Source organism: Chenopodium album, chromosome 6 (assembly GCF_948465745.1).
Source record: "Chenopodium album chromosome 6, dcCheAlbu1.1, whole genome shotgun sequence".
In the NCBI taxonomy this organism is placed as follows: domain Eukaryota; kingdom Viridiplantae; phylum Streptophyta; class Magnoliopsida; order Caryophyllales; family Amaranthaceae; genus Chenopodium; species Chenopodium album.
The window spans coordinates 3,111,103-3,133,482 of NC_137839.1; the positions used below are offsets into that span (position 1 = coordinate 3,111,103).

A 22,380-nucleotide genomic window follows, 5' to 3' on the forward strand; every position below is an offset into this window, starting at 1 on the left:
ATCATACAAGCTCCCGTCCTATTCTCCTATGTAAGCCCACAAAACACAACTTAAATAAAGCAATTTGACTTGTATATTAGTGTTTGATTCCAGCTATGGAAGCGACAAGTGAGGGCCACAGCCCACAGGCTCTCAATCTCTCAAACTCATTCTTTAAGCGAATAGCTTTTAAAAAGAAGGCTAGCTCCCAACTAACTCGACACTATAAATAGAACAAGTAGAGGGTTTAGCTCTCTTAGCTATATGTACAAACACAAGTCCTAAACTAGGGATCAGGGATACATTATTCATGGTCTGCTTGACAATACAAAACAGGAGAATGACAATCATGAACAGGAGTCATAAAATACTCCAAACTCGATCCTTTACATTGTAGAAGTAGAAAGTTGATACATAGTTTGTACATATAGAAAAATGAAATATCAGTTGTTGCATTTTAAATTTTTAATACTATGTACAATAGAATTTTACTTCTCCCTTAAATATAAAGGAATTTCCCATTTCCTAGAAATTACATTACATAATATTAACAATTTAAATATTATTTGCTAAATTGCAGATCAAGATGAATGTAACAAAAACTCATTGCATAATTATATATTTAAAAAAAATAAAATTAAATGGAGTATGTTGATTAGTTTGCTAATGGTCGATTGTACTGTTTTTACATAATTGACCATGAACAAACTAATCAACATAAAATGGATCAGAAAAAGGTTTTATTACTATTGACAGACAATTAAACAGGTAATTTATGGTGAAACTTTATATAATTTGATCCAAAATATGACAATTATTCAATGAGCCTATGAGGCAAAAGGACAAAGGGAGTACAATAAGGAGACTGTAGATAACTAGAATGGGCTGGACTATGGTAGGATATTAATGGGCCGTTTAGCCCAATATTCTCCTTGGAAGTACGGGCCCATTACCATAAAATATCATCTTCAACATTTTTCCCTCGCATAATTTATCAGATTGTCACCTTCTCTTCTCCACCGAATTTCTTTCTTTCTCTCTCCTCCTTCCACCATCAATGGCGGCAACAACAGCTAACAAAGTCCATAACATCTTCGAAAATCTCGAAGCTCAGAAAGCTCTCCTCTCCAAATCCACCGACCTTTACAAAGCCCTAACTTCCCATTTCACCAATCTCCAACAATCAATCGATTCCAAAACCCTAACCCTAGAATCAAACCTCCAAAATCTCGATTCAACCCACCAGAAATCTCTCCAAGACCTCCATGATCGCGAAACTTCAATCCCAGAACGGTTGATTTCTCTCTCCTCAGAAATTGAGTCTAAGAAGCAATCCGCCATTGCCGAGGTCGAGAAACCTCTAGATGAATCCGCGCCATTGTCGGAGGTTCTGAGGTCGTTGTGTAGAAGGATGGACCATAGTAATTTGCTGAGGTTTGTGGTGGGTAAGAGGAAGGAAACGGCGTCGTTGAGGTGGGAAATGAGGGAGGCGTTGAAGGAGTGTGTGGACCCTGAGAGGATGGTTCTAGAAGCGGTGAAGGAGTTTCTGGCGGCGAAGGAAGCGGGAATGCGAGGAATGGCGGACAAGCGGTGGGCGTGTGGGGTGGTGGTGACGGGGTTGTTTCCGGCAGAGGAGTTGAAGAAGAAGAAGAAGATTGTTGGGGTTGATTTTGCGAGGAAGACGGTGGAGGAAGCGGAGGAGGTGGTAAGAGGTTGGAGAGAGAAAACGGAGAAGGTTGGCGGTGAGGAAGGCGGTATGGGCTCGGCCGAGGCGGCGATGTTTCTGCAGATTGTGGTGGGGTTTGGATTGAAGGAGATTTTTGAGGAAGAGTTTTACAGGAATATGGTGGTGGAGTTTGCTGCTAGGAGAGATATGGCTAAGCTTGCTGTTCCCATTTTTGGTGATCAAATTGCAGGTTTGTCTTCTTACTTTAGAGGAGTTTGTTTAATTGTATGTCTTAAATTATGTTGTTTCTTAACTTTTATTGTGTATAGAGTGATAATTTTGATTGACAATTAGGCAGAATGCTGAAATTAGTGTAACTATTGCATTTTTATTGCATGAACCTATCTTGTCTGAGAAATTGTGTGATGTTATCAAATTAGTTTGTTGTGTCAAGGATAGGTCTTTATGTTAACCGAGAGCTGAAATTCATGGCGATTTATGCAGTTGGTATTTGTATAAGGGATTAAGGGAAGAAGAATTGGAAGAGGAATGTAGGGTGTGTTCTTAACTGGTACTCTGGTAGTGTTTTTATATATTGAGTTGAGGAAAGTCTTGTTCTTTGTGACACCGAATATTGTTTGGTTAGAACGGAGTTTTTGAGTGATTTAAGAGTTTAAGTGTTTGGAATTGGAAGCTATGGAATTGATTTACAGACTGATCATGCTGTAAAATGTTAAAGCTGCTGCTGCTGCTGCTGCTTAATTAAGTTTCTAGGTAAGTTGTGAAGAGCGAAAATGATTTAATTGCATTGTTAGAAACACTTGAGCCAGTCTATATTCTATCATAATTATTATAGAAATCACTCCTTTTAATCATCATAGCTGCTAGATCCCATCTGCCAAGAAGTATATATATTCTATCAAAATGGAAAGGTTTGACGATCTGTTGACTAGACAAAGGTTTGAGCATATATACTCATCTCTTTTCTTGACTATTCAGTATTGCTAATTTGAATCAATTGACAGCATAAACTAAAACATACCTTACGTGCCCCCTCTATTGAGAAATATGAGTTATCTCACGAAGTTAATTTTTATAATCATTTGTCACACGAAGCTAAGTTTTATACTCATCTGTCACAATTGGCAACTTTTATACCAATGTGTCAAAGAGGTGCTACCTTTTATACCAATTTGGTTGTTTGGCTTATTGGCTATAGGTAATGAGATTGTTCGATATTAAGCTGGAGATTATTCAACGTAACAATGCTGAAGCCTATTGGTTTCATAATACGTTTTTTTTTTGTTTGTTTTGGTTTGGTTTTTTTTTGTTTTTTTTTTTTTTTGCCAGTTTCTCTAATGGGGTTGACTCTTGTCTTGCTTTCCTTTGATGTCTGTGACTTGATCATATTTGCAATGACGCCCTTAACTGATTTGGTTAAACCATGTAAAAATTGACTCTTGTTGACATGTCTGTATCATTTAAAGTTGTTTTAGCACTGCTGCAGCACCATTTCATGATTGTTTCATTGGTGCATGTATACTACATTCCTGCTACCCGTGATAAGCCATATGAAATAAGTTGCATCTTGTAAATTTCATAAGAAAATTTTCTTCTCACAGGTTTGATTGATCAGTTGGTAAAAAATGAAAAGGAAGTTGAAGCAGTATATTTCGTTTCTGAGTCTGGCTTAATTGAAAAGTACCAGCCTGTGTCCCTTCTCAAGTCTTCTTTGCGCCATGTCAAAAAGAAAACCACAGAAATATTGAAGAAAGGCAACCATAACGCTGGTGCAACTGTAAGCTAATTTGGACGATTCTTGTTTTTTCCTTTTTGTTGGATTTCCTTGTTATTATTTTTGCAATTCTGGTTCTGACTACAGATATTGCTTGACTTCTCAGGATGAAGCCAACACTTTTGAGATGAATTACATCAGGTCTATCATCAGATGTGTTGAAGACCATAAGCTTGAGGCTGAATTTTCTGTTAATAGCTTGAAGAAGCGGCTTTCTTTGCTGGAGAAAGCAAAGTCTGATAAGAAAAAAAGTTCTGCATCCAACAGCTCCAAATCTTCTAACAAAAGACCTCACAGCAGTGGGGGCCCCCCTCGGAGCAGAGGTGCACCGCCTCCACGTCCTGCAAAAATGCAAAAATTTCCGAGTCCACACCCAACCTATGGTCAGCGTGAGGCAGTCTCACGTTCACCGGCTCTTAGCCCAGTATCAAGATATCTGGGCCACTACAGTTTGTCTGGTCAGGCTGCCTATGATCCAGGTCTCACTGCATCAACTTATGGGGCAAGTTTACCGAATCAGACTGCCTATGATCCAGCACTCACTGCAACCACTTACGATCAGAGGTATGGTGCTTCTCTTGCTCCAACTGCTGACCAGGTTGCTCAACAACAGTATGGAGTAGCTGGTGGCAGTGCTCCTAGTCCTAGTGTTGGGCCACGGCTTGTCGGTTCTTATGGATTACAGAGTGCGTATGGAACATATGATTATGGTGCCACCCCGACATCTACTTATCAGCCTCCTTACTGAAAATAATATCCAGTACTAGGAGTAGACATGCTGATCCTAAGTTAGTACTAGCATAGAGTATAGTTTATTAGTTTACACTATACATTTTAGTCCAGTAGGTGGAAGTTGTACATTCTCTCTACTTTTGGAGTTGTATAAATTTTTATTTAAGAAAGGAAGTACAAAGAAGTTTGGACTGCCTTTTTTTCAAGGCTAATCCTTGCTTTAAAATATATGTTTTTTTTTTTTTTTTTTTTTTTTTTTTTCAAGTCTAATCCTTTTCTTGTTGCCTGCCTGCATGCCTGTGCCTGTGCTAAGGTCTTTGACCCCATGCCAATCTTAGGTATTCAAAGATAAGATGATACGAGAGGAAGACCAAGTTAATGCCTGTTCTCATACGTTGAAATTCAATTCAGTTCAGTTGAGCTCAGTTCAGCTCCCAATTTCATTCTCTTATGAAATATTCATTTCAGTTCAGTTCAGCTGAAATCAGTTAATGAGAACAGGCCTGTAATTGTTGGATAATGGGTCACCTACTCTATCCCTCACCTTTGTTTCTTTTGTACATTTTGGGGGATTTTCTCTTTTACGATTATGATTGAGGGCTAAAATTAACAAGAACTTCTCAACCACAAATCTCAAGGTTCTTAATTGTATATGAGTATATGACATAATAAGTTGCAAAATATTTTAAAATTACATGCTATTCCCTTTGTCCCAGGAGGCCAGGATAAAATCAAGTTAATATATGAATAATGAAAAAAGTTTTAACGTGTCAATTATTCTGAGATGGAGGGAGTATTTTATAGGTGCAATCGTTTAAACTATGAAGTTTATGTATAAGGCACAATCATCTAAACTATGAAGCACATTCTATTCGTAATTTTGTATATCATTAATTCATTACTCACTTAAAAAATTAGGAAGAAGCCAAGTAAAATTAGGGCAAGGGGGCAATCCAAATTCCAAATTAAGCGTGGCATAAAAATGGCGCCAAAAAAACTTCCTGCAAAATTCTGGCGAACAATGGTGACTACTTAAATTCTGACCCTCAGGTTTCTTCTACTTTCCCACCTTTCTTCTCTTTCTCTCTCCTCAAAATGCAACGACAAAGGTCAATCCTCTCCTTCTTCCAAAAACCCTCGCCGGTAAACCGCAACTCCACCGCCGGCGATAAGATCAACGCCGCCGGAAACCGCCACAGCCTCCCTTCTCAGCCGAGCTTCAATGGCGGTCCTAAGAAACCTAACAACACTGCTTCGGCATCAACTATTTCTCAACTTGAAGAAATCCGAGGAACTGACACTCCTCCCGAGAAAGTTCCTCGTCAAGTTCAATTTGATGATTTAACTCCTACTGACAATAAGAAATCTTCCGTTTTCTCTAGTATTTTGCATAAATTTGCTAAGATTGATCCAGTTGACAAAAATTCTCAGCGGTTCGTTGTTTTTCTACTTAAACCTCGCATTTCTAGGGTTTTTATTTTGATGTTTCTGTTGTTTTCGTTCAATTTTAATTGTTTAGATGAATTTGATTGAAATTGCTGTGTAATGAGAATGGATGAATTAGGTAATTCTAGTGTTAGTGTTGGAAATAAGGATAATTTGCGGATGTGCTGTTTGGAATTATTCTGTAATTGTAATTTTTTTTTATTTTTTTTTATTTTTTATTATTATTTTTTTGATTCAATTGTTATTATATTGGTGCTTTATAGGTTCTAGCTTTGTAAATTGCTTTGACATGTTTTTTTTTCAATTGTTTGGGTGTTTAGAATGAGCCCATTGAAGGATTTTGACAATTGATAGGACCTGGTGAATTACTTCATCTCATTCAAATTGTCTGGCTTCATTTGTGTTGTGTTTAATCATACTCTTCAGTGAAGGATGGAAATTTAAATGTATTATGTGAATTGTCGATTCCAAAAGCAAGTCGGATGATTAAAATGGTATGTTTTAAAACCGAAATCTAGAAGGTATTTGTTATTGTTAAACTTTTGTTTGATGAAAGACAGAAAGACTTGGCCATTCCGAGTCTATGCTCTCAGTAGCTCAAGTATGTTACATCGAAATGTGGAATGTTACAGTTTTCTGCCTTGTGATTTGCAGACCGTCTTTAGTTACTGTACCATTACTCGAGTTTTTGATTTAGCCTATCATGTACTTGCAATATATTCATTTGAGTTGTGACCCTTGCAGGAACCAAGACAAAGGTGGATCATCGGTTGTTTGCTCGATGTTTGATATGTTTAATGAATGCAACAAAGTGCCCAAGGAATCTGGCTCTTGTAAGGTTCCTGAAAAGAATTCTAATGGGGCGCTTAACAAGGACTATTCAGTGAAAAGCAACTGTGAGGTCATTAATCTTGAACCAGATACCCCATTGGGCCGGCCCTTTGTTCCACGCCTAAAGCGAATTCAAGAGGATTGCACTAATTTTGGCAATATAAGTGATTTCAACTTGTTGAACTCTAGCAAAAGAGTGAAATTTGCTGAAAATACAAAACCAGTAAACAAGAGTCCTCAGGAGGTTTCAGAAGTAGCTAGTAAGTTTGAGTGGCTCCATCCTTCAAAGATTAGGGATGCAAATGGAAGAAGGCCTAGTGATCCTCTTTATGATAAAAGGACACTATATATACCACCTGACGTCTTAAAGAAAATGTCAGCGTCACAGAAACAGTACTGGAATGTGAAATGTCAATACATGGATGTGCTGCTCTTCTTTAAAGTGGTATGTTCCAGTTTTAACTGGATTTTCTCCGATAGTGTGTAGGTTAATAACACAAATTTGTTTGTATTACAATGTTAAAGTTCTCTCTTTTGAAATTACTGGCTAATATACTGCACAATGTAGGGAAAATTCTACGAACTATATGAGCTAGATGCTGACATAGGGCACAAGGAACTGGATTGGAAACTGACCAATAGTGGTGTGGGGAAATGTAGACAGGTATATTTGGCTCTTATACTATTTGTTAGCTGCAAATTCTTGGTTTAGCGGCTTTAGTCAATTTGTGACATTTATTTGTCGACTCTGTTCAGGTTGGTATTTCTGAAAGTGGCATTGATGATGCCGTGCAGAAGTTGGTAGCTCGAGGGTAGGGAAATCTTAGCATAACTTATTTCTATTTCCATCCTGTTTGTGTATAAATCGTAAATGTTGCTTATTCTGTTTTAATTATGTATGATTTTTATTGGTGAAGCTGCAAAAAGGTAAATATATACCTTTTGATGTATGATTTTATTGCATGCCTTTTATCTGGTTTTTAAGCATTTTTCTTTGAAATGTGTGTGAGTCTGCATATAACTACTATTTTCCTTATGTTGAGTGGCAAATTGCAATAGATTTGTGATTATTTTTTCGAGTTATCTCTTCCTCTTCTACATTATCTTGGATTTTGGTTCATATTGAATTCTTTGAGAAAACGTTAGAGGCTTTTTGTTTATTTGTTTGTTCAAGTATTATTTTTTCCTAGTCTACAAAAGAACAATGTAATTTGCTATAACAATCTGATACTCTCTCCATCCTTTGATGTTTGCTCCACGTGCTTTGAGAGTCAATGTTTAAAATTGTTGACCACATATTTGCATTAATCTATAAGGAATAAAAAAATATATTTTGATGAATCTTATCTCTTTTTATATTCATCATAGCATTTAGTTTCATGATATCTAATTATTATTTTTATTTAATATTTTTAGTAATACGTAATTTAAGCTATAAACAATCAAATAAGGTTTAACATTAAGGAATGGAGGGAGTACTAAAGTATTCAGCCCAATTAGCTTCTTGCTTTCTATTGTTTGGTTTGTTCAATTCTTCATTTATTATTTATTTTTTAATTTATTTTTATCAATAGACTTGTTATCCATCACCTTTCAATTCAAGACTTTCTTTGTGTAGAAAGTTTCTCTTGTGTAGAACATCCATAGTTCTGGACTTTGGATTGCTCATGTGAACAAACCATTTCTTTCCTTTACATAATCACATGCTTTTGTGAAGGCATATGTAAACATTTCACTTTTGTGTAAATTGCTTGTTTGTGTTACTTATATTTGAGATTTGAAAATTTGTCATTCAAGGTATAAAGTTGGGCGAATAGAGCAGCTAGAGACATCTGATCAAGTTAAAGCAAGGGGTGTTAATGCTGTAAGTCCTCTCGGGCCTGTCTTAAGGTTTAAAGTTGTGTTATCTATGACATTATCTGTGTTTGGACTTTGGTTTCTATCTTTCCAACCTCATATATTATCCAAAGACTTCTCTTGATGAAATTCATCTTGCCTACCCAAAAGACAAGCAGTTTGGTGCATGAAGATTATTAAGACGAGTCAAGTTAATTTATTTTTGTTTAACAGCACACAGGTCACAAGAAAACTGGCAAGGAATATGTGGCTTTGTGTGAAACAAATACTTGATAATTTTTTTCCCATAGATAGCTTTGCTAGACGGGGAACATTAATTTCTTTGAACTTTTTACGACCTCATCCGTGTCATACAGTAGTAATGCAATTTATTGGATACGGGCGATCAACTTTATTAACTGTGTTCATGGTTCAGTTCAATAGCATCATGGAAGTATAAGGGATACTGCTATTTTTATGGATCCATCTATCTTATTATTTCCTCCTCACACTACTTTTGGTTCTTGAAACTGGGCTTGTAAGAGAAGTGATTAGTATAGCAAGTGCAGAGATCAGGTTTGCACCTCTAATGTTCTGCTTTCCGCCTGTGTCATAATCATCATTTCATCATATGTTAAACAGGAATCTTGTTTGGTGACTGGAATAAAGCATGAATACCACTAAAAAAGGCCATGTAGAGGAGGGTTCACTAACTGGAATACCTAAGACAATTCATTCAAGAGCTTTTGCTTGAAATGTTGATGCCCACTTCTCTTTATTATTGCAGAACATTCTAATGTCTCTTTTAGTTTTAGTTTGTCGACTTGTCGTGACAATTATATCCTTAAATAACTACAATCATGGTTTTCAGGTTATCCCTAGAAAGTTAGTCAATGTGATCACACCATCAACAGCAGCTGATGAAACCATCGGCCCTGATGCTGTCCATCTTCTGGCAATAAAGGAGGTTTGTCGATTTGAAGTCAACTAATTTAATTCACTCTTCTTGTTGCAGATTTTATATCATTTTATTTTGAAATACTGCAGGGATCTTGTGGGGTGGATGGTGGTACTTCAGTATATGGGTTTGCTTTTGTTGATTGTGCTGCATTGAAGATTTGGATTGGTTCTGTCAGTGATGATGCATCCTGTGCTGCTCTGATGGCCTTGTTGATGCAAGTACGATCTTGAATTTCATGATAAATACTCTTATGAATGTGTGGCTCGTGCAATTGAGATTTAACTTTAATATTCTAATTTTTTGATTCTAGGTTTCACCGAAGGAAATTATTTATGAAAGTAGAGGTAAACATTATTTTGTGATTGTATCCGTCAGCATACTTTTATGAATTTTCTTTTCCTCCCTCACCTGTGAATTCTTTTACAGGATTATCAAGAGAAGCTCAAAAAGTGCTTAAAAAGTACTCATCTACAGGTTTTTCTACTGATCTTGTAGATTTAGAGTAGATTGCTTTCAGATAATTCTTGATTTTATATCAGACTTTCCTTTTCAGCATTAATTGCTATATTTTCTGTACTAGCTCTCTTGGAGATAAAGTTTGTTTGTCAATATCATAAGCGACTAGTCATATGTATATATTCTGAGAAAGGTTGTATAGTCAAAGCATGTGATAAGTAGTTATAATTTTTTTCTTTGTTTCACCAATATAATGGCCAGGAATCTGTAATGCTCACATGTACTTTTCCCCACTAAACATTTAATTTGAATCAAAGCTAAATAGGAACTATCCTTGACCTTTGTTTTTTGCGGCTAGAGTAAGAATGCTACTGAGTTGATTACCGAGGGGCCTCACTGAACTGGCTCAGCTCTGTTGCAGTCTTACTCCTCATTATGGCAGGATACTGAGTCAGGGTGTCAAAGATGTAGCAAACACTTATATTTTGGCTATTTGTTTATCACTTTAACAGTGATGTCCAATACTTTTATTGTGGAGTATCCCTTAATTTATTAATGGTTTCAGGTTCCATGGGTGTACAAATTACACCCATGCTTCCAGTTAATGGTTTCTTGGAAGCCGCAGAAGTGAAGGCTGTGATCCAGACAAAGAAATACTTCAAAGATTCTGGCAACCTCTGGGATCATCTGCTTGATGGTGTAACAAATCATGAATTTACCTTGTGTGCTTTGGGCGGTCTCATTGATCATTTATCAAGGTTGATGGTATGTTTACTACTTTACTGTTTAATTTGTTTGTTATAGTACAATTTTGTCAGCATCTTTTACAATCCTTGCTGCTTCCTTTTATAGTTGGATGACGTTTTATGCTATGGAGCTGTGTTGCCATACCAAGTATATAGAGGTTGCCTCAGAATGGATGGGCAGACACTTATTAATCTTGAGGTTTTTCAGAACAATGCTGATGGTGGTTCAGCTGGTGGTCCTCTGGAACTTGAATGTATTAAAACAATTAACAATATCATGCTGCTTCAATGTGTATATTAAGAGTTTAATTATTTTGATTTCAGGTACATTATTCAAATATCTTGACAACTGTATAACCCCTTCTGGGAAACGACTTCTGAGGAGCTGGATTTGTCATCCACTAAAAGACATTGATGAAATCAATAATCGGCTGAATGTTGTTGAGGCCTTAATTATGCGTTCTGAAATCATGTTAATCATAGCACAATATTTGCGCAAGATTCCAGACCTGGAAAGGTTGCTTGGCAAGGTTAAAGCTATGGTTCATTCACAAGCTATACTCACGTTGCCCTTGGTAGGAAAGAAAACATTGAAACAAAGGGTAAGGCCGCTTCTATGTTGTTTCTTCTGCACTGTCTCAATTGTATTCCTGCATTTTGAGACCTCTCGCTTTGTGAAACTGAGTTAACCAACCTTATTTATTCAACAACTCTGTTGATTTGTCTGTGTTGATGCTTTTATCAGGCAAAAATAAGTACAATATTACATAACATGTAGAATTAACTAACAATGTCATGACGGATATGAAGAAGGATTTTCAATTCACCAGATGTCTATGTTACTTGTGCTCTTTATTTCACCTCAAGTACGTAGTTGGTTTTGGCACTCATACAAGGGTATGTGCAATTTGACACTTATTTGGGGCTGAGATTGTGAATAGTTGTGTCAGTTACCTGTACACTGCCTGTGTCCAACATGAGAACTTGTGGTCAACATTATACCCTAGTACAAGTGACATAGCCATGTCATATGACTGAAATATTTTAAAGTGCTGAATTTTTGTGAAGATGTGAGGGCTCTGAACCTTCTGTCCTGATATTTGTAGTCTATATAGAAATGTAGATATTTTTGTATAATTAATTGGCTTATTGTGTGTAATCATGTATTTTAGCTTCGCTGCTTGCTAGTGGAAGGATTGATTAGGTAGCTTGTGAAATCAAGTTGATGTTTTCCTGAAAAATTAAAAGTTTCATTTATAAAGTTTAACACATAATTCAGTCAATTTGTTACAGACTCCATTGCTCATGTCACCAATTTTTGTAGTTTTTATGGAATCTGGAGTGCTTCACTATGGTCATTGTTTTGTTTAAATATTTGCATTAGAAGTTTGTGCTTGTTATATGTTGCTAGTTGACTCAGCTTGCTATCCAATGCATTTACCACAAATTAAGACCCTAGGCATTCTAGGGAGCTAGATGTGTTAATTGAGAAAGGTGACCTTATTTATGAACTCTCTGATGAGTTAAGAGAAGATTCTCTACCATAAGCTCCTTCTTAAAAATTGTAATTTTTTTTTTTTTTTTTTTTAATGCACCAAACAAAATCTTAAAAGAAGGATTCAATCTTATCCTATACATGGTTAGCTTGTGTCTTACCACATTGCTGAAATGGCAAAGTACATCATTAAGTTCCTTGAAATTGTGTTTTGGGCCTCTTGGCTATTCAATTATGAAGTATTATTTATCATGTGTTGCTGCCTTTTTGCAGAGAAATTACAATATATAGAAGCTTTATGTTTGATATGCTGCAGGTGAAAGTATTTGGACTGATTGTTAAAGGTTTGCGGATTGGGATGGACTTAATGAATGTGCTATACAATGAAGAGCATCTCATGTCACGGCTATCGAAAATAATGGACCTACCCCAACTTAGTGAGCAAAATGCGCTTAGTGAGTTTCTTAGCCAGTTTGAAGCGGCTATAGATAGTGACTTTCCCAAGTATCAGGTCAGTTTCTTTCAGATTGGTGCATATTGGGTTTTAGAAAATTCTGCATTAGGTGCTTGAGATACGAAAACAGGAATGATCTAAAAAGCTTTCTGTTTTTTCTAATCTTAGAAATCCCCCTTCCTTTTTGTCATGTTATGCACCAAAGATACAGTAGAGGCCTCCTTTCCAATAACCATGCTATCATCATACATTTAGTAGAATAAGTCACCTTTACTGCTATATTTCCTCAGGAAATCAGAACAACCTATTCTCATCATATTTCTTGTCCACATGCCTGAAAGGCTGAAATCTAATTTTTTTTTAATGTATTTTTTTTATATATTAACTAAAAGTTTGTCTAACATTTCAGGATCATGATGCGACAGAAGCTGATGCGGAGACACTTTCTATTTTGATTGAGCTGTTTGTTGAAAAAGCTAGTCAATGGTCTAAAGTAATATTTGCTCTTTGTTGCATAGATGTCTTAAGATCTTTCGCCGCCATTGCTATTGATTCAAGTGGATCTATGTGTCGACCTTCTATATTACCCCAGTCAACTTCTATTGTTTGCCAAAATAATGAAGGACCTACATTGAAGTTCAAAGGATTGTGGCATCCATTTGCCCTAAGAGAAAGTGGGTTGCCTGTGCCAAATGACATAGTTCTGGGTAAGGATACAAATGGCCATCTTCCGCGGACTTTGCTGTTGACTGGACCAAACATGGGGGGCAAATCCACACTCTTGCGTGCTGCCTGTCTAGCTGTTATATTGGCACAGGTTCTTATATACTTTTAATTATTTTTGGTTTAATAAAGGACTGCCTGTCCAACTATTGTATTGAAGTACTAAATTGTCACATATTTCTAATTTTGTTGCTTATATTTTCATTCAGCTCGGATGCTATGTTCCATGTGAGACGTGTTCTCTATCAGTTGCTGACATTATTTTCACAAGGCTTGGTGCAACTGATCGGATTATGACCGGTGAAAGTAAGTTTCATGACAGCTTTTCCCACTGATTTTCTTGATTTAGTCTCTGATGCAATTAGATATAAGTTGATTGGATTGCCATTTAATGGTCCAAGTCATAAGCCTTCAGCCCAGGAAGAAGTTGCTTGTAGCTACATTGTCTGTCTTCTTGTCTTGATCAATTATGGACTGCTAAGAAGATAGTGCATCCAAACCTCAAACAATGCACTCTACTACTGGCTTCTGTGCTTTGTCACTGACATAATATGAACTTTCCTTTATATTAATATTATAGGTATGTTTAGAGCTGTCAAAAGTTAACCTGACCCGAAATACCGACTCAAACCCGTTTATTAATTGACCCATCTGAACCCGAAAAAATGGTTACCCAAACCCGACCTGAAACCAACCCTAGACCCGAGTTGACCCGAGTATGTGAGACCCGAACCCGAACATGAACAGACATGGAGATGACACGAATGTAACCCGTAAATTATTGACCTAAACCATACCCGACTTGAACCGAATTTGACCCAAACCCGTTTTAACCCGTCAAAACTCGAATTTAACCCGACTTGTTACTAACCTAACCTGAATTCAACCCGACCCGTTCCTAACTCGACCCGAATTTAACCTAACCTGTTACAAACACGACCCGAAATCAACCCGACTTGTTATTGACCTGACCCAAATTCAACCCGAGTTGTTATAAACCCGACTCGAATTTTACCAAACCTATTACTAACCCAACCCAAAAATTCAACCCGTTTGATTACTAACCCGACTCAAAATCAACACGACTTGTTATTGACCCGACCTAAATTCAACCCAAATTGTTCCTGACCCGATTTCAAATCACCTTAAATGCAATTTAAACTACCTTGTTATTGTTGATCAAAGCATTTTGTCTAGGGAGACCAAGTCGGTCCAGCCAGCAAAATAAAGGAGCATCATCCTCAAGCCTACCACGAACATTTATAATAACAAATAAAGATCATATATGGTTCCAAACGGCATTATATGACCCCAAGATATATCCCCTACAATTTCAAGACTTTTCGACTCCGGGCCCCGAAACCTCCAAAATTTTTCAAAAAGCGTGGATATATCTTGGAAAATTTTTCAAAATTTCAATTTTGGAAATTTTTGACTTTTTTTCGCCCAAATATAAAAATTGCCGAAATGTTTACCATGGTCATAAATACCCTCCGAGAGCCCAATAGGGTGGATGGAACCATCAAATTTGCCTTTAAACGACCAATTTACCGGTTTACAACTTACACTGATTTCATTAATCAAGACTACCACGAACTTTTATTACATTAAATAATATGGTTCCAAACGACATTATATGACCCCGAGATATATTCCTTAGAATTTCAAGACTTTTTCGACACTAGGCCCCGAAGACTCCAAAAATTCTCAATAAACGTGGATATAGCCTTCATTTTTTGAATTTTTTGATTTTTTTTCCCCCGGAAATTAAAATTGCCGAAATTTTTACCATGGTCTCTAATACCTTCCTGGAGTCTAATTAGGTAGGTGGAACCATCCAATTTGCCTTTAAACGACCAATTTACTGGTTTACAAATTGCGCCGTTTTCATTAACTCAAGCCTACCACAAACATTTATGACAGTATATAATGATCATGTATGGTTCCAAACGGCATTATATGACCCCGAGATGTATCTCCTAAAATCTAAAAGTTTTTCGACACCAGGCCCCGAAACATTTTAAATTCTTAAAAAACGTGAATATTAGCTTTCAATTTTGGAATTTTTTTACTTTTCTTCGTCCGGTAATAAAAATTGTCGAAATATTTACCATGGTCCCAAGTACCCTCCATGGGTCCAATTGGGTGGGTGGAACCATCTTATTTGCCTTTAAACGACCAATTTACCGGCTTACAACTTGTACCGATTAAATTAACTCAAGCCTACTACGAACATATATGACAACATATAATGATCATATATGGTTTCAAACGACATTATATGACCCCGAAATGTATCCCCTAAAATTTCAAGGATTTTCGACACCAGGCCTCGAAACCTCCAAAATTTCTCAGAAAGTGTGGATATTAGCCTTAAATTTTGGAATTTTTTTACTTTATTTTCGCATGTAAATAAGAATTTCCGAAATGTTTACCATGGTCCCTAATATCCTCCAGGAGTCCAATTAGTTGGGCGGAACCATCCAATTTGCTTTAAAATGGTGAATTTACCGGTTTACAACTTGCACCGATTTCATTTAACTCAAGCCTACCAAGAACATTTATGACAACAAATAATGATCATAAATGATTCCAAACGACATTATATGATTCCGAGATATATTCCCTAAAATATCAAGTCTTTTCGATACCGAGTCCCAAAAACTCCAAAATTTCTCAAAAAAGTGGATATTAGCCTTCAATTTTGGAATTTTTAGACTTTTTTTCGCCTGTAAATAAAAATTGCCGAAATGTTTACCACGGTCCCTAATATCCCTCGGGAGTCAAATTGGATAGGTGGAACCATTCAATTTGCCTTTAAACGGCCAATTTATCGGTTTACAAATTGCACCGATTTCATTAATTCAAGCCACCACGAACATTTATGACAACATATAATGATCATATATGGTTTGAAACAGTATTATATGACCCCGAGATGTATCCCCTAAAATCTCAAATCTTTTCGACACCGGGCCCCGAAACCTCAAAAATTTCTCAAAAAGCGTGGATATTAGCCTTTAATTTTTGAATTTTTTGACTTTTTTCGCCCGAAAATAAAAATTACCGAAATGTTTACCATGGTTCCGAATACCCTCTAGTAGTCCAATTTGGTGTGTGGAACCATCCAATTTGCATTTAAACGGCCAATTTACCGGTTTACAACTTGCACTTATTTCATTAATTCAAGCCTAAGCTACCACGAACATTTATGACAACATATACTGGTCATTTATGGTTTCAAACGTCATTATATGACCCCGAGATGTATCTAATAAAATCTTATTTCTTTTCGCCCCAAAACCTTCGAAATTTCTCAAAAAGCGTGGATATTAGCCTTTAATTTAGGAATTTTTTGACTTTTTTTCCCGAAAAAAAATTTGCCAAAATGTTTACTATGGTCCCTAATACCCTTTGGGGGTTCAATTGGGTGGGTGGAACCATCCAATTTGCCTTTAAATGACCAATTTACCGGTTTACAACTTGCACCGATTTCATTAACTTAAGCCTACAACGAACATTTATGACAACAAATTACGATCACCTGTGGTTCCAAACAACATTATATGACCCCGAGATGTATTCCCTAAAATTTCGAGACTTTTAGACACCAAAACCCGAATACTCCAAAATTTCTCAAAAAGCGTGGATATTAGCCTTCAATTTTTGAATTTTTTGACTTTTTTCGCCCGTAAATAAAAAATTGTCAAAATGTTTACCATGGTCCCTAATACCCTCCGAGAGTCCAATTATGTGGGTGGAACCATCCAATTTGCCTTTAAACGGCCTATTTACAGGTTTACAACTTGCACCGATTTTATTAACTCAAGCTTACCACGAATATTTATGACAACTATACTTATCATATATGGTTCCAAACGGCATTATCACTACGTGAAAAAATGAATTTGGCACCGGTTCAAACCCGGCCTAATACTCTTCGGTAGTCCAATTGGGTTGGTGGAACCATCTAATTTGCCTTTAAACTTCCAATTTACCGGTTTACAACTTGCACCGATTTCATTAACTCAAGCTTACGACGAACATTTATGGCAACAAATAGTGATTATATGGTTTCAAACGATATTTTTTTACCCCAAGATGTATTCCCTTTAATCTCAAAAGCTTTTAATTTTGGAATTTTTAGACTTGTTTTAGCCCAAAAATAATAATTGTCAAAATGTTTACCATGGTCCCTAATACCTTCGAGAGTCCAATTTAGTGGATGAAACTATCTAATTTGTCTTTGTTTACCGGTTTATAACTTGCATCGATTTCATTAATTCAAACCTACCACGAACATTTATGACAACAAATAATGATCATATATGGTACCAAACGACATTAAATGACCTTGATATGTATCCCCTGGAATTTCAAGACTTTTTGACACCGGGCCTCGAATCATTCAAAATTTCTCAAAAAGCGTGGATATTAGCCTTTAATTTTGAAAATTTTGACTTTTATTTTGTCCGGAAATAAAAATTGCTGAAATGTTCATCATGGTCCCAAATATCGTCCGGGAGTCCCACTAGGTGGGTGAAACCATCCAATTTGCCTTTAAACGACCAATTTACCGGTTTACATGTTGTACTAAACTCAAGCCTACCACGAACATCTATGACAACAAATAATGATCATATATGGTTCCAAACAGCATTATATGACCCCGAAATGTATCCCCTAAAATTTCAAGACTTTTCGACACCGGGCCCCGAAACCTCCAAAATTTATCAAAAAGCGTGGATATTAGTCTTCAATTTTCGAAGTTTTTGATTTTTTTTTTGCCCGGAAATAAAAATTTCCAAAATGTTTACTATGGTCTCTAATACCCTCCGGGGGTCCAATTGGTATGGTGGAACCATCCAATTTGCCTTTTAACGGCCAATTTAATTACCGGTTTACAACTTGCACGGAGTTCATTAACTCAAGCCTTTTACGAACATTTATGACCACATATAATGATCATAATATCATATATGGTTCCAAACGACATTATATGACCTGAGATGTATCCCCTAAAATATTAATACTTTTCTACACCTGGTTTCGAAACCTGCAAAATTTCTTAAAAAGCGTGGATATTAGTCTTGAATTTTGAAATTTTTTGAATTTTTTTCGCCCGAAAATAAAAATTGTCGAAATGTTTACCATGGTCCCTAATTCCTTCCGGGAGTCCAATTGGGTAAGTGGAACCATCCAATTTGTCATTAAACGACCAATTTACCGGTTTACAACTTGCATCGATTCATTAATTCAAGCCTACCACGAACATTTATGACAACAAATAATGATCATATATCGTTCCAAACGACATTATATAAACCCGAGATGTATCCCTTAGAATTTCAAGACTTTTCGACACCGGTCCCTAAAACCTCCAAAATTTCCCAAAAAGCGTGGATCTTGGCCTTCAATTTTGGAATTTTTTTGACTTTTTTCGCTCGCAAATGAAAATTGCCGAAATTTTTACCATGGTCCCTAATACCCTCCGGGAGTCCAATTGTGTGTGTGGAACCATTCAATTTTCTTTTAAACGGCCAATTTACCGGTTTACAACTGGTACCGATTTGCCGGTTTACAACGGTCAATTTAATAAACTTGCATAGAACCTGACTTGAACCGAAATTGACCCAAACCAGTTTTAACCCATCAGAACCCGAATTTAATGTCTTGTTACTAACTTGACCTGAATTCAACCCGTCTCGTTCCTAACTCAACCCAAATTTAACCCAACCTGTTACAAACCCGACCCGAAATCAACCTGACTCGTTATTGGCCTGACCTAAATTCAACCCGACTTGTTATTGACCCAACCCGAATTTTACCAGACCTATTACTAACCCGACTCAAAATCAACACGACTTGTTATTGTCCCGACCTGAATTCAACCCAAACTGTTCTTGACCCGATTTCAAATCACCTTAAATGCAATTTAGACCACCTTATTATTGTTGATCAAAGCATTTTGTCTAGGGAGACCAAGTCGGTCTAGGCCAGCAAAACAAAGGAGCATCATCCTCAAATTTAAGAGTTAAATATAGTATATATTTGTTGTATGGTCAAAGGAGATAATTATCTTCCTAAATGATAAACTATCGGTCCATAGTATATTGCCATATATATTGTAGTCAAAGGAATTAATTAGCTTGATAAAAATGATAATTATCTATTTATAGTTAGTTGAACCCGAATATGACCTGACTTGGAAATGATCCGACCTGATTGTAACCCGGAAATTATTGGCTTGAACATAACCCGACTTGACTCCGAGAATGTCCCGACTTGGAAATGACTCAACCTGATTATAACCCGCAAATTATTGACTTGAACCGAACCCGACTTGAACCCGAGAATGACCCGACTTGAAAATGACCCGACCTGATTATAACCCGCAAATTATTGACCTGAACTATACCTGACTCAATCCGAGAATGACCCAACCTGATTCTAACCCGCAAATTATTGACTTGAACTGAACCCGACTCGAACCCGAGAATTACCCTAACCCGTTTTAACCCGTGAAAACCCGAATTAAACCCGACCTATTGTTCACCTGACCCGAATGTAACCCGACCTAAACCCGATAAGAAGTATGATCCGACGTGACTCGACTCAAGCATGACCCAACCCAAACCCGACCCGTATAGGTTATGGAATTAATCTGAATTGACCCGACCCTAGTTGACCTGACCCTAGTTTACCCAACCCGTTTACCCGAATTGACAGCTCTAGGTATGTTGTATTTGTTTTATTGTGAGAAGTTATCTGGTTTGCCTAGAAAATCATTGCTCATCTTTAACCTGGCTATTGCTATTCATTTCTGTGTAATACTGCCTGATATAGATGTACAACAGTCACATTAACTCTTTTACTTAAAGAGTTATAAAAAAGCTTTTGTATTTTGACAAGGCTCCTGCATATCATGTTATACTTCTCAATGGTTGAGCTCCCTGTGATATCATTATTTTGGTTTATCATATATGCATAATCTTGTTTCAGGGTACTGAGTTGTAAAATTTACGGTTGAAACTTAATCGTGCTGAAATAATCTGCAGGTACATTTTACATTGAGTGTGCTGAAACAGCATCAGTCCTCCAAAATGCAACACAGGATTCTCTTGTCCTTCTTGATGAGCTAGGTCGAGGAACAAGTACTTTTGATGGATACGCCATAGCATATGCTGTAAGCAACTCTTTAAACTCTCAATTCCTACCACAATTTTTAGTAAGTGGTCATAAAATGAAATATTCTGCCTTGGCTTTAAATGGTCTACATGAACACATGATGTGCCAAGCTTCTTAAGTAGTTTGTTGTATCATAATAAATACCATGTCAATTGCATCACTTGCATATGCTAACTGCTGTAGCTAATATCATGTGGATCCACATCACTCAGGTTCCAAAATTAGTGGACTATAGGTAGCTATGTGCTCCTGAAAGTCAAAACTTGGGAGTAACCTAATGGTTTAAATGAACATTTGATAGATTTGCCTGTTGTTCTAAGGGAGTCTTTTCTGCTGACGTTAATTGTTATACAACAAATGGATGTCTGAGATTGATATGTATTGCAGCTTAAGACACAGTGACACACTGGCACCCACACAGATGGATTCATACCACCAACAAAGCTTTTTATAATTTTCAGAGATCAAACTGGGTATAATGAGTCTTCTTTAATGGTAAATCAATAATTGCATGTAATGGAAATTCTGAAGTCTGTCATGGAAGAGAATAGTAGCTTGTCATATGTGATCAATGTCTTGTCCTGCTTTACTTGATAATATAGGTTGGCAGAAATTAGTCTATTTTGAGAACAAGAATTTAATATAGTTACGTATCTTTGATAAGTCAATCTTTCTGGTCTTCTCTGCAGGTGTTTCGCCATCTAATTGAGAAGGTGAACTGTCGTTTGCTGTTTGCCACTCATTACCACCCGTTAACAAAGGAATTCGCGTCCCATCCTCATGTTTCTCTGCAACACATGTCTTGTGCTATGAAACCAAGATCCTCCACTGGAGAGGACTTTGATTTGGTGTTTCTCTACCGACTTGCAACTGGAGCTTGTCCTTCAAGCTATGGCTTACAAGTGGCTCTTATGGCTGGTATACCCAAGCAAGTAGTAGAATCTGCTTCGACTGCTGCTGAGGCAATGAAAGAAATGATAGGGAAGAGCTTCAAGTCAAGCGAGCAAAGATCAGAGTTCTCAACCATCCATGAACAATGGCTAAAATCCATACTTTCTCTTGCATGTTGCAAAGACAGTAATCTTGATGATGATACTTATGATACCCTGTTTTGCTTATGGCATGAACTAAAAATCTCATATAAGAACTCTACGGCTCCGTTATAGAACAATGCATTGTAATTTATAAGCCATTAGGAGGTTCAGGAGTTGTTCTCATTAGGTTTTATGGGCTAATTTAGGTCTTCTGCCAGGTAAAAATTTGTATGTAAGCTAAAGTTGTAATCCGTTTGGTGTAAGATTTAGAAGTGTATGTACTCTGGTGTAAAGGCTATTAATGTATAGTTGCTTGCTACTTGCTCTATTTCTCTTATTTTGTGCATGTAAATTTAGCTTTTTCGCTTGTGATTTGCGATTACACCACAAAGCACGGATACACCATTCAATTGTTATACTCGTATCAGGTATGATGTTAGACATTTTCACACATTTAGATATTTGTTAAGCGCACGAAAAAATTGTGATGTGTTTTTTGTTTATTTTAATTTTGTAACAATGTTGATGGTGTGCACACCAACAAATAAATTTAAATAATCTGTCGATCCATCCACATAACTAAGTGACAACTGTGGTTTTACAGAGCTTTTTTTAGCAATATAAATTGCTTTACATCTATTTCACTTATGTGTTCAAGAAAATACGCAAATGGTGTTTAACTGATGCATGATTATAGAATTTGTTTTCATTGGAGTTCCTATTATTCACAAATTCATTAAATATACCAAAAAGGGTATTATTTTGAATTATTTGTCAGTATAATTCATTCTTATAAAATAAATAATAAAAATACAATGCAAAAGTTTAAAAATTTCCCTTTTCGACTCATGATTTTCATTTTACTCCCTTTTTAATCATTTTTTTAATTTTTTTTTTTTATTATAATAACTTAACATGTGCCCATGTACACACTGGATTTTAAAATAGATAAAAGGTCTGAGAAACTTTATTAGTTTATTTTCTAATACTTTGTAATTGTTATGTAAAACAGATAATGGCAAACAATTCTTTTCTTTC

At 36.4% G+C, this 22,380-nt stretch overlaps 2 protein-coding genes across 2 annotated transcripts; both read left to right on the forward strand.

Annotated features, from left to right (window-relative positions):
• Window positions 1-952: 952 nt before the first annotated feature.
• On the forward strand, window positions 953-4,417 carry LOC145635582 (FRIGIDA-like protein 4a). Its single transcript, XM_081686889.1, has 3 exons — window positions 953-1,895; window positions 3,268-3,443; window positions 3,547-4,417. Exons 1-3 carry the CDS (start codon window positions 1,037-1,039, stop codon window positions 4,186-4,188), a joined length of 1,677 nt encoding a protein of 558 aa, XP_081543015.1. The 5' UTR covers window positions 953-1,036; the 3' UTR covers window positions 4,189-4,417.
• Window positions 4,418-5,267: 850 nt separating this feature from the next.
• Window positions 5,268-21,670, forward strand: LOC145634284 (DNA mismatch repair protein MSH7-like). The gene is made up of 17 exons (XM_081685707.1): window positions 5,268-5,605; window positions 6,348-6,894; window positions 7,018-7,113; window positions 7,206-7,261; window positions 8,247-8,313; window positions 9,157-9,252; window positions 9,333-9,464; window positions 9,557-9,590; window positions 9,673-9,720; window positions 10,268-10,467; window positions 10,555-10,681; window positions 10,773-11,050; window positions 12,260-12,454; window positions 12,807-13,214; window positions 13,330-13,426; window positions 20,179-20,306; window positions 20,998-21,670. The coding sequence occupies exons 1-17, from the start codon at window positions 5,268-5,270 to the stop codon at window positions 21,472-21,474; spliced, it is 3,324 nt and encodes a 1,107-aa protein (XP_081541833.1). The 3' UTR covers window positions 21,475-21,670.
• The last annotated feature ends 710 nt before the right edge of the window (window positions 21,671-22,380 follow it).

Coding starts and splice junctions, on each gene's coding strand:
- LOC145635582 (XM_081686889.1), top strand. CDS start 1,037: ATGGCGGCAACAACAGCTAACAAAGTCCATAACATCTTCGAAAATCTC. Junction 1,896..3,267: donor TTTTGGTGATCAAATTGCAG/GTTTGTCTTCTT, acceptor TTCTTCTCACAG/GTTTGATTGATCAGTTGGTA. Junction 3,444..3,546: donor ACCATAACGCTGGTGCAACT/GTAAGCTAATTT, acceptor TTGACTTCTCAG/GATGAAGCCAACACTTTTGA.
- LOC145634284 (XM_081685707.1), top strand. CDS start 5,268: ATGCAACGACAAAGGTCAATCCTCTCCTTCTTCCAAAAACCCTCGCCG. Junction 9,721..10,267: donor TAAAAAGTACTCATCTACAG/GTTTTTCTACTG, acceptor TAATGGTTTCAG/GTTCCATGGGTGTACAAATT. Junction 13,215..13,329: donor TAGCTGTTATATTGGCACAG/GTTCTTATATAC, acceptor ATTTTCATTCAG/CTCGGATGCTATGTTCCATG.